At 42.0% G+C, this 13,215-nt stretch overlaps 1 protein-coding gene across 1 annotated transcript in view; it reads left to right on the forward strand.

Moving 5' to 3' along the window:
• The first annotated feature begins 257 nt into the window (after nucleotides 1-257).
• FGF2 (fibroblast growth factor 2) overlaps nucleotides 258-13,215 on the forward strand; it is a 73,408-nt gene continuing 60,450 nt past the window's right edge. Inside the window, exon 1 of the mRNA XM_040330531.1 lies at nucleotides 258-1,151. Coding sequence (XP_040186465.1) covers nucleotides 974-1,151 — 178 coding nt within the window. The 5' untranslated portion in view covers nucleotides 258-973. The remainder of the gene's footprint in view (nucleotides 1,152-13,215) is intronic.

A 13,215-nucleotide genomic window follows, 5' to 3' on the forward strand; every position in this document is an offset into this window, starting at 1 on the left:
TCTGCTAAACTGAAATATACATTGCAAATGTGGTCTGCGTGAGGTATGACTGCTTTATACAGTCCAGATGACACCAGGACTTTAAATGTGTTTTCGGGACGCCTGCCTCCTTGAACAGAGTGCTTTGGAAAGTCAGTTTAATAATAAAAGATCTGGCAGCCTCCTTGTGTAGCACAAACCCCCCATCTCCTCTCCTGTCTCTGCCCCCTCCCTTGATTTCCCTGCAAAGTAATTCAGTGCTGGGGGGGAGGGAACTGAATGCTGAGAAGTGACTGGCAGAGCCTGTCTAAGAAAATACCCAGGAACACTATACCGCTTCTTATAGTCCATTTGCTTTCTGGCAATGAGCTTTCCTTTAGCTTCCTACACTTGAGGGGCTGGGAAAATACGTGCTGGCTCTGAGACTGTCACAACATCCCTGAGACACTCTGGCTGTTAGTTGCCCTGAACTTAGAAGCAGTAGGAGGAAGAAAAAGAGGTGGAGAAGGAGGGCTTTACCTATACAAATAAATAAGGCCATTCTGACTTAACAAGCCTTGATGGTAGAGGGCTGGATCAGGATGAAGAGCAGCCTGCACAGTGCCCCTGGCTCCAGCCACCTCTGCTCTCATTTATAAAGCAAGAACTACGCACTTCTTTATAGGAAGCATGGGTCAAACACTTGCAGGCTTAACAGAAGAGCAGAGCTGAAGTCAAAGGACACAGCATCCTATGTACCGATTTCGTATTTACAGTATGCGTCTGCAGTACGGTGGCTTTTAGATCTGTGTGACGATGGAAATACCTAAAACGGCATAAGCTGGTCCTACTTCCAGCTGCTAGTAATTGAATGAACAGTGAGGAGGCCCAGATGAGGGAAAGACGCTGAAGAAACAACGGCTATTTAGGAGACACCGCTACCTGTTGAACAATTACCGACTGTGTGCTGTTGTTCCAGGAATAAAGAGTAGCTCTCTGAACTCTGGAGGTGGGAATGGCAGCTGGGAGCATCACTACCTTCCCAACAGGATCAGATGATGGGGGTAACAGTCCATTCCCCCCAGGAAACTTCAAGGATCCCAAAAGACTCTATTGTAAGAATGGGGGCTTCTTCCTAAGGATCAATTCAGATGGGAAAGTGGATGGATCCCGAGAAAAGGGTGACTCGCATAGTAAGTGTTCTGGAAATGAGTTGGAGGGCATGACTTTGGTGTGTGTATATGTATACTGTACGAAATAGATAGATGGATAAATAGAGTGGTCCTCACAGTTTGGCAGCTGCCAGATATCCAGTTGCACATGGGTGACTTAAAGTGTCAACATAACTTAGCTCATAAACCACTAGTAGTAAAAATTGACACATTTGACACACAGTTGAAAATCAGCAGAGTTTGTTTTAGTGACTAGTTATGAAAACATTCAGATCAAACCAATTATAAAAAAAAACTGTGTCATCTGGCACAGCAAACATGCCGGCTGGTTAGTTTACAGTGGCCTGGCTGCCAACCACAGAGGATAAAATATTGCATTTGGTTGTTGTGTCAGCACTTTACTGTAATAGCAAGCCTTCACCAGCATTGCTTTGCTAACCTCAAAATAAGATATATGTGGTATTGATAATCTCTGCATTGTCTATCATTTTATAGTGCCTGTCATTAGTTGAGAAAAGCTTCTTCTACGCAGCACTTTGATGCCCGCCTGTTCTTCTTTAATCATTATCTGCATTTTCTACTTTTTTTTTTTTAAAGTGTATTTTGTGCGTGTACTCGAGAGAGGAGCCGGACTGCAGGAGTTGGGAGTAGGCAGGCCTCCCCCAGAGGCAATCTGCTACCTTTCTCCATGCCCCGGGTGGCAATGGCGGGTGTGTGAGGGGGTCCCCCCACATAGCCCGCTTTGAAGCCCAACGGGGCAGAGGGACTCCCTATAAGGGAGTGAGAGGATCTAGCCCGCTCAACCAGACCCGTTAGTCCTTCGCCTCTCTTTTTAGAGACCGCGTGGTCAAAGTGCGTGCATGTTAACCCAATTTTGAGTGCGTGTAAGTGTGGTGGTTTTTGTGGGAGGGGGGTAGGCGTACTAAGCACACCCACCGGGAGCCGGGCTGAGACCACCAAACTCAATTCACATGTAACCGAGACCGGGATCCGAACCCCTACCTGCAGAGGTGAATGGCTTGTCAGCACAGTGCCAATCGCGTTGAGCCACCGCAGCTCCTGTTGCATTTTCTACTTTTACTAGTAATGGAGGTCTTGTCAAACACATAGCACAAGCCTGGACGCACTTCAGCAGACCGAATATGATAATCACTATTGCATTTTGTTTACATTTATTTTCATACAAGGGGCCACATCCACATATCTAGAAGTGAACAGAAAAGAAAATATAAATATGAATAAAACTTAAAATCGAGAACAAATTACCTACACAAAATCAAACTAAAAAAGGTATGCCACACCGCCAGGAGAGCATGTTGAATTAGGCCTCAAAGCCAACACAGCCTTGTCAGAGTCTCCTGTTTACTTTTGTATGCATATTAGAGACTGGCACTTACTGGCACCAGATCCTGACATTATATATTCAATGAGATGCCAGTTAAATAACTGAGATCCATGGCTAGTTAAATGTGATGTAATAAACACACGAACGTAGTCCATATTTTTAAGCTCTGTATTTTAAGTCAGATCTGTCAAATGTGCCCACAGTTTTATTAATTTAACTGTTGAGCTGTATTTGGAAACCCTGCCTTTTTATATAATTAATTCATAAGAGACAAGAAGGGCAGTTGTATGGGCCAACCTCTCACCCCAATGTTTGTGGTGTCTTTTTCTAAGACTCAGTGACAGGTTCATTAAATCTAGTCTACTGGCTTGTCTTGAAAAGCTCTAAAATATACTTGTTAAAGTAATTCATAAGGGTATAATTTCACTTCAAACATCTAAAATTTGTTAAAATTGAAAAATAAATAATGCATTAAATGTATTAAAGTAGATATTAAAGTAGATGAATGAATAAACTAGTATCCCTATACGTTAAAGAAATATTGACATTCAAAACATTACAAACAATCACAGTTATACTATAAATGGCATGTTAGTCAGCTAAACATTGCTATTCATTGCTTGTGACACTGTTAGCATCATATGAGGTCAAATTAGTGGACATGTCAAGCCACTAATATTGACAGAGGCTGACAGTCATTCAGGTCTTGTTGTCAAGCTAAATTGCAAACATGGCCTAACATATGTGCATGTATATTTGTATGTGTTTCCTGATGCATGTACCGTATATAAGAGTACTCTTAGGCCCCGTACACACGACCGAGTTTCTCGGCAGAATTCAGCCAGAAACTCGATCGGAGCTGAATTCTGCCGAGAAACCCGGTCGTTGTACACTTTCGGCCGAGGAAGCCGACAAGTTCCTCGTTGAGCTAAATAGAGAACATGTTCTCTATTTCCTCGTTGTTTAATGAGGAAAGTTGGCTCGCCGAGATCCTCGGCGGCTTCACACAGAACTCGACGAGCAAAACTATGAGTTTTGCCCGTCGAGTTCCTCGGACGTGTGTACGGGGCCTCATTAATAAGCTACAATTATAGGCATGACGCCAGACAAAATAAAGAAATCTCCTCAGAGTTAGGCCCCGTACACACGTCCGAGGAACTCGACGGGCAAAACTCATCGTTTTGCTCGTCGAGTTCTGTGTGAAGCCGCCGAGGATCTTGGCGAGCCAACTTTCCTCATTGAACAACGAGGAAATAGAGAACATGTTCTCTATTTGGCTCGACGAGGAACTCGTCGGCTTCCTCGGCCGAAAGTGTACACACGCCGGGTTTCTCGGCAGAATTCAGCTCCGATCGAGTTTCTGGCTGAATTCTGCCGAGAAACTCGGTCGTGTGTACGGGGCCTTACTCCTTAAACAGCCAACTACTCACCAATCGGTATACATACCCCTATCAAGGTCTTTCCACTTTCTTGATGAATACAAGCAATTCTTAATAACGCTGTAAATAAGATACAGGAAAACCACAGTACATCTTGTAAACATGTCCAAATAAGCTTAAAAGTCCCACATAAGAACAAGCACCACAAGGCACCTGCTTTGAGGTTTCTTAACCACAAAGCCCCCCTCTGTGCGTCTCTGTAATCCTAAGAACTCTCAAAGATTAAGGCCTTAACTTTTCAAAATTTGCAACTAACCCCCCATCTTCGATGCTAAGCTCTACAAAGACCTCAAATTATCAATGCGTTTTAATAGGCAAATTATTATCATCTACTCAGGTGCTATCATTAGAAAGATTGGGGAATAGCAGGTAGATGGGGATTAGATATATAAATTAAAAAATGAACTCTGATTTCTGGGTAATAAAGGGCTTGGTAGCAGAATGCATCCAGGATCAGAGGGTTGCACAGAAGCAGATGTTTGGCTCAAAGGAGGATTTTCTGGCTAATTAAAGTTAGGAACTGGCCAAACCCTAATGCTGTCTACTCTTAAGCAAAACTTGAAGGTTTGGAAAGGGTGAAAGGTTCACTTTAAACAGTCCTAGAAGTAAGGTGGTGGTTGGATATGCAAAAACTACCCAGCTACTAAGCAATGCTTTTTGGATAACATTTAGAAAATGAAAATATATCATATGCTTATATAACCTGGGTGTGTTCACCTAAAAAGCACTGAGGGAGCAGACCCCATGCTGTTGACCTCATTTATTAAAAAAAATAAAAATACGAAAGAATAAAAATAGCATTCCATTTACTGTTACACCAAAAATAACACGTTACATGATTTTTAAATCCTCTCATGTGATGCTGAAAACATTACAGTGCTTGAAGTAGATGTAAGTCTTTTTTTAAACTTGTACCTACAGGTAAGCCTATAAAGTGCAGGCGCACTTTAGAAACGGCAATCGTGCCATTTGTAAAGGAGGTTGTGCCGTGACTGGTGGCTCCTGCGCATGTGCAGGAGTGACGTCATCGCGACTCTGGTCAATCACAGCCTTTTTTCCTCCTTTTTTTTACCAGGAATTTTCTGAAAACAACACACTTCCTGCCTTAGGGTGACCATACTCACTCACTGAGTGGAATGTATTATAACTGGAGGAGACATGGAGCAGCTGTACATGGCAACCAATCAGCATCTAACTTCAGCTTCTTCAGATGAACTTTGAAAATGCAAGTTAGAAGTTGATTGGTTGCCATGCACAGCTGCTCCAGATTTTTTCTGCCCAAGTTTTGATAAATCCCCCCACTGTATTGTATAAAAAAGCAGTGTTGTCCCCCTAAGCTGCACTACTTTGTTCTTCTCCATTATTTGGGGCGTGGGAGGTTAGTATTTTACCAGAGTATGAGATTGATTCTTCTTTCAGTTCAATTCACAAATGGTGACAAGGACCATGTATTTCTGAAAGATCAGAAGATATTTTCTGTACTGCAGAAAATCTTGTTAGCCTGGAAAATGAAAAGCAATGCAGGCACCATGTCTAAGGTCTTGTAGGCTACAATATATTACATTTTGGTTCTTGGATTTAGTTATTCTTAAGCTCAGGTTCACACTGGGCTGCGGGAGTGAAGCCGTGCAAGTTCAGGTTTCTGCACAGATGTCAATGTACATTGCGGCCCGATTTTACAAAAAGTAGTACAGAAATTACTTTTACAAATTGGAGTAGCGCCGCAGATGCGGCGTTGCACTGATTAGGACAGTGCCATTTCCGGCAATTGCCCACAACTGCCGCCGATTTGATATGCGATTTGACATGTCAAATCGCATGTCAAATCGCACCAGTGAGAAAGAAGGGCTTAGAGCAATTGGGAAAAAAACAGGAGAAAGTGAAGGAGTAAAGAGAAGAATTCTGATTCTCAGTAATGTTTGTGAAAGCGGAAATCATTGTCTATGTAACACCAGCTTTTTATTATTACACAGCAACAATGACTATGTTGTTAGTCACTAATAATTCCTATACAGGAGCATTACTCATTACACATATCTACATTAGATCTTTTTACAGGATATGTTTTCCTATACAAATCTGTAACAGTATTTAATATACAGCTCCCTTATATTCCAAATTTAGCAAGCCACGTATATGATTAACTGTTAAAGCTGGCTATGCAAGGTGATAATAATTAGCTCTATGTGCAGTGTATTCTATTACTGTTCAGCAGAACTAACTGTGGTAAAGACTTAATATGATGAACTCTTGTTTGTCTGAAAGCTCAGTATGCTTTGGCACAAAGCTAAAAAGTCTCTGCTTTTATCTGAAAGAATGTTAACGCTGAACAGATATTAAAAATAACAGTTAATGCAGTTATGTATTAAAGTGTTACTAAACCCACGACAGTTATATCAGTCTGTATATGCAGTAAAGCATGCTTGTTATACTCACTGTGGAACCTAAAGGGTTAATCCTCCATATTGTGTAAAAAAAGCTGTTTTATCCTGTCTTCCCTGATCCTCCACTTCTTCCACAGTGCCCAATCCATCTCCTTATAAGACAGAGCCTTTGTAGTCACTGTGCACATGCCCAGTTTGCTGTGTATTGCTAGAGAGTTTTTTTTTTTATGGAGAGTATGTGTGATTGGCGAAGGATCCAATCAGCACTGTTTAGACAGAGGGTCAGGGGTCCTGCAGCCTCAAAGGACAGTCAGAGGAGAATGAAAACTCCTCCTACAAGCTTTAACCAGACACTGATAGAAGTCACAAAACTGCTATATATTGCTCATGAGAAAGGGTATTTAGCAGTTTATATTTATTAAAATAATTGCATTCCCATGTTCTGTGTACTGTGGGAGACCAGATATAGTGAATGCAGGCTCCTGGGTTTAGTAACACTTTAACTGGAACTAAATAATTGATTGTTTTTTAAAGTACTGTATTTGCTGACGTATAAGACTACCTTTTACACTTAAAAAAAATGGCCAAAAAGCAGGGGTCGTCTTATACGCCGGGTCAGCTGCTTGGATGCCTGCTGGATGTGCGGTAATACTGTATGTAGCTTTGGATACATACAGTATATACCGTTTAGCCAATCCTGTTGAGTGACGTATTCAAATGAATACAGAGCCTGCTCGGATTGGAGTAACAACCTCTGCCAATCTGAGCAGGCTACATACAGTAGCCTGCTCGAATTTGCTTTGAGAGTCGTGGGCTGATGATGTTACAGCCTCTGCCAATCCAAGCAGGCTTTGTATTCATTAATAGAATACATCGCTCGCTGTGATTGGCTCCAGCTCCAGCAAGAAGGAAGAAGAATATGGCTCCAGCTTCAGCAAGAATGAAGAAGAATATGGCTCCAGAAGGAAGAAATATGAAGCGTTGGAAGCCTCTGAAGGGGGGTCGTCTTATACAGTGAGTTACGGCAAAAAATCGTAAAAAACTGTAAAATTAGGGGGTCGTCTTATACGCCCGGTCGCCTTTTATACACCGGCAAATACGGTACATCTAAAGCCACAATTTTCTATTTTAGTTTTGGATAGAGTATGAGTGGTTCGTACCACTGTCAGGTATTACTGTCTGTGTTTCCATTAGGAAGAATCACTCTCTCTATTTGTCCTGGTGACTGCCATCAAGTGAACTAAAAGTAAGGCAGAAACCAACATTTTAAGTTGCCATCATAACAGGAATAAAGGAGGGATCTTATGGGGACACTTGTTCTCATGAGAATTGTCATGAGAACAAGAAGAAATGTCTTCCCACTCTTTCACTGCTTTGTCCAAAGGACAGTAAGTGAATAGAAATCTTTCTAATTGGACATAGACAGAAAAAAAATTCCCTACTCTACTGAAAATGAAAAAAAAAAATGTTTTGCCTTTAGTTATACTTTAATGCATGTAAATACCCCACTCTTTTGTGATATTTTCCTCCTCTTACCCCTCATACAACACCACTTAGACCAGTGGTCTCCAAACTATGGCCCGAGGGCCAGATGTAGCCCTTTGCTTGCCTTTGTCCTGCCCTTGAGGCATTATTCCTTCTATTTATTCCAATGATGGAGCACCGTTGCTTTCATTGACACCAACAGTTGGGCTTTATTCCTCCCATTGGAACCAACAATGGGGCACTATACCCTCCACTGACACCAAAAATAGGGCATAATTCCTCCTACTGACATCAATGATGGGGTACTGTTCCTGCCACTAATACCAATGATGGAGCACTATTCCTACACCTATAGAAAACCAAGCCCAAGATACTGTACTGCAATTGATGCTGAGGCATTCTCTACTTTCACTGGCCGTGGTCTGGCCCCCCCTAAAGTCTGAGAAGCAGTAAACTTGCCCTTTCTTTAGGACTAATGGAGACCCCTGACTTAGACACTAAGAGGAGAGGCAGCACCAGAAGACAGTATAGCTCTGCTGCATGCATGTTTACTGACAGTAAACGTGCTGACAGGAGATAGAGCAGTGACAGCGGAATTACTTCATCAATGTCTTCCTGCTGCTTTACTGCCCAATCGGCAGGTTGATCTTAGCGAAGCTGTGCATCTGCAGTGAGGATGAAGGGGCTGGCTGTGTTGATGGGCATAGGTTCCTAGATCACAAGGCAGGTGTGTATATCACAAGCACAAAGTTACATGTGTATTATTCACTTTAGATTGATATGGTTGTCTAAAGTTCAGCTTTCATTGTTAACACCACAGAAGAAAAGATATACTCTGAAAATATCACATATCTATTCATAGTACCCCCAGTAAATGTGTGTTATAGAAATCGTGCTGTCAGAATTCACAACACTACTTTGGGAGAGACAAGGGGGTGATTTACTAAAAGCAACACTTTGCAGAATTTTTCTCAGAGAGCTTAGTGAATAAAGTGAAGCTCTGCTGATTTCCATTATCCAGTCACACGCAAACAATTTTTTTTTTTTCTTGCACATGATTGGGTATGCTTTGCAAAGTGAAATTTCACCACGCTCACTAACGTCTAGGGGAAAATGTCCCATTAAAGTTTTTCGTTCTTGCACACGTTTATTCCTTAGCAATGTGAACAGTCTATTTGCATTTAGAAAATCAACCCCGAAGTGTAAGGAAAAGGTTATACAATTTGCCCCTGTGTTAGAAATGATCTGAAAGTGAGTATAAAAGTGATAATTACTGGAGCGTGTTACAGAATCTCTTATATTAAATAGAGAATAGAACATGAAACAAATGTAGAGGGTTATATAAACTGGCATTGATGTAAAAACGAAGGAATTTAACAAGACTGATACTAACTGGTATCATTGTACTGCTAGAAACCAGGACAAGCCAAAATTGTGCTTTGCTGGAAATGTGTTGGGACTGTTAACCTTATTGCTAATGTTGATCTTCATGGGAAATAAAATACAGACAACTAAACACAGAAATAATTTGTTTTATCAGAGCAACAGTAGAATTGTAACCCTTGGAGATCAATCAGAATGAAGCAAGGACTCTGACTGCGCAGGAAAAAAAAATATTATCAACGAAAGGCACAGGACCTAAATTAAAGTGTCTGAAATCAGATATATGTCAATACGTTACATGGCTTATTCCTATGGGCAGGTATAATAGGCTGAAAAGGAAACACTACGTGCCTTACTTATAATATTGAAAGTCAATCAGTGATTATATATATTATTATTATAATACAGGATTTATATAGCGCCAACAGTTAGCACAGAGCTTTACAACCTAAGGGTAGACAGTAAAGTTACAATCCAATCCAATACTGGAGGAATCAGAGGGCCCTGCTTTTAGCGCTTACAATCTAAAAGTGAGAGTCAAGGGCAAAAAAAGTAATAACTGTGGAGGTGAGCTGATGGAGAAGATAAAAGTAGAGTTATTAAGTGGAGGCAGGATAGGCTAAAGGGAAGGGTTTCCAGGGATTGCCTAAAAGTGGATAGAGTAGTAGATAGTTGGACAGATTGGGGTAGGAATTTCCAAAGGATTGGAGAGGTTCTGGAGAAGTCCTATGCCCTGTACACACGATAGGTTAGGTCTGATGAAAACAGACTGATGGATTTTTCCATCAGTTATCCGATGAAGCTGACTGATGGTCAGTCGTGCCTACACACCATCATTTAAAAAAACGATCGTGTCAGAACGCGATGACGTAAAACACAACGACGTGCTAAAAAAATGAAGTTCAATGCTTCCAAGCATGCATCGACTTGATTTTGAGCATGCGTGGATTTTTAACTGATGGACGTACCCACAGACAATCGTTTTTTTCTATAGGTATTTTATCCATCAGATAATTTTAAAAGAAGTTCCTATATTTTTAACCTATGGATAAATAACCTATGGATAAATACCCGATAGGGCCCACACATGATCGGTTTGGTCTGATGAAAACGGTCCATCAGACCGTTTTCATCAGACTAACCTATCGTGTGTACGCAGCCCTAGAGGTAAGCATTGGAAGAGGTGACAAAGGAGGTAGAGAGCAGAAGGTCTTGGGGGGGGGGAAAAAAGAATGATTTGGTTGGAATTTTCAGGCAAGGTTAGTGATGTAGTTGGGGGCTGAGTTGTGGATGGATTTTTAAGTTGTTAGTATTTTGAATTTAATTTGTTGGGTGAGCGGAAGCCAGTGGAGGGCTTTGGCAGAGAACGGCAGCCGACACTGAACTGTTGGTAAGGTGAATGAGTCTGGCAGTTGCATTCATAATTTACTGACTGGGGAAAAGCCTATGTAAAGGTAATCCAGTGAGGAGGGATTTGCAGTAGTCAAGGTGAGAGATAATCAGGGATTGAATTAGAAGCATTGTGGTGTTATTGGTTAGGAAGGGGCATATTTTGGAGATGTTGCGTAGGTTGAGGCGGCAAGCTTTGAATAGTGGTTGGATGTGGGGCTGAAAGGAGAGTTCAGAGTCTAGGATAACACCTAGCACCTTGGCATGCCGGGACAGGTTGATTGTTGCACCATCAATCTCGACAGAGAACTCAGGGGAAAGGAGCACATGGGGGAGGTAACATGATGAGTTCAGGATGAGTTTTGGATAGATTGAGTTTGAGGAAGTTGCATGACATCCAGACTGATATGTCCATTAGTAAATTAGTGATGCGTGAGGAGACTAAAAGAGTGTGCTGCGGGGTAGAGAGTGCAGAAAGTGTAGAAATGTTATTAAAAGTCATGGGAGGTCCTGCATAGGAGTGTCATAGCCTGGTTCTTAGACACTAAGGCCAGAATCACACTAGTGCGGTGCGAATTTCAGCTCTCTTATCTCTGCAGAGAGATAAGAGAAGTGTTCAGCAGATTAGCAACGTTTTAGGCCCCGTACACACGTCCGAGAAACTCGACGGGCAAAACACATCGTTTTGCTTGTCGAGTTCCTTGTGAAGCCGCCGAGGATCTCGGCGAGCCAAGTTTCCTCATTGACAAACGAGGAAATAGAGAACATGTTCTCTATTTGGCCCGACGAGATCCTCGTCGGTTTCCTCGGCCAAAAGTGTACACACGACCGTGTTTCCCGGCAGAATACGGCTCCGATCGAGTTTCTGGCTGAATACTGCCGAGAAACTCGGTCGTGTGTACAGGGCCTCAGATGCGAATTTGGAGACCTGGGAGAAGTTACAGGTGAGAGGAGAGTGGGGGAGAAGTGTATTGAGCTGAATGAGAGAAATTCCTGAAGAGAACTGAACACACCTGCGAATTCAGCTGCGTACCCATAGAAGATAATGGGCTTGAATTCGCACCTGAGCCGCACCGCAATGCCTAAAAGACGCACACGGTTTGGGGGCAATGCACAATGCGAATGAACCAGCCTCATTGAAAACAATGTATTTTAAAATGCTCTGCGAATTGGATGCGGTTTAAGCCGCACTCAATTCGCATAGGTGTGAACCTGGCCTAATACTTTCTCCTGGTCTTTTCTTATCTCTTTCTCTACAAATTTTATTTTTTCTTACTATATTCCCCCCCCCCCCTTGATTTCTTCCACCTCCTTTTTTGTTTCTTACCAGATGGATGTCAGTCATTTAAGTAGTCATTGTTGGTCTTGAGTAACCTAATCACTAAATATAAAGTTGAAGTGCTTGCAGGAGTCCATGTAAGTGAACAGATTGCAGTCAATAATACGGTCTAAGTTAAACATAGATTGCCATGTGATTATTATTTCTTCTCATTCGTTTTTTTTTATTCAATAGCTCCCCTTGTGGATGATGCATATGATACTCAGGTATATTGTCTACTGCTCGGATTTTATATCTTCAGCAGCCTAAATACTTGACCAGGGAATGGGAAGCCAACCATCGGTCCGAGAGTTATAGGGCTATTTAATTTTGCCTTTTTCTTGTATGTACGCAGTTCTTTAACAAGCTGGAGCAAAGAAGGATTGTTGCATTGTACATCACTTCTATGTTATTGTTGAAAAATCACCAATAAAAACCATTGTAAAAGAAAAGAAAGCCACGGGAGGCTATCAGCTGACCCAAGGGGGCGGTGTAGATTGAGAATAGGAGATGTCCAAGAACAGAACTTTGGAGGACCCCTATGGAAAATAAAACATTATTGTAAGTGACATTGAAGGTGTGGTGGGATAGGTATGATAAGAAGCTACTGAGAGTACAATCAGAGACCAAATGAGAGGATTTTTTTTTTTGAGGAGGGGCTGGTCAACTGTATCAAAGCAGCAGAGAGGTTCAGGAGTAGGAGTATGCAATAGTGACAATGATGAGGGCAGTCAATTAAGAAGTTTACATCTAAAGGAACAAGAGTACAAAGCATACATAATCTGCTACAAAAAAAGAAAACCCATAAGTAAAAAGTTGGTCAACAGTAGGCAGATTTGGGCTACTTTAGCTTTCTATATCCAAATAATGATACTTATATACAGTATGGTGCTAATGTAAAGTATGACAATGGAATTGACCTAATTACAAATGGCTGAAAGTGTAAAACCTCATACACACGATCGGACTTCCATGAGACTTTCCCGTGGATTTTGCTCCGAATGGGCGTTGGTTCTGAGCATGCGTGTTTGTACTTTGTACACATGATCGGATTATGCTCCATCAGACATTTGTTCTCGAAAAGTTTGAGAGCATTCACAGCGAACATTTGTCCGATGAAAAAGCGAAAAACAATTGTCTGATGGAGCATACACACGGTCGGATTGTCCGATCACTCTCCACCCCTGTTCTTTTTGGCCCCCCCCCCAGGTGCTCTCAAGCCCCCCAGCGCTCTCCTCTCCCCCCTGCTCTTTGCCCCCACCCATGTGCTCTCCAACCCGGCCTGTGCTCTCCGCTCTCCCTTCTCTCCAGCTCCCACCCAGTGCTCACTTCCCCAGGATCA

This window comes from Rana temporaria, chromosome 1, assembly GCF_905171775.1.
Source record: "Rana temporaria chromosome 1, aRanTem1.1, whole genome shotgun sequence".
NCBI lineage: Eukaryota > Metazoa > Chordata > Amphibia > Anura > Ranidae > Rana > Rana temporaria.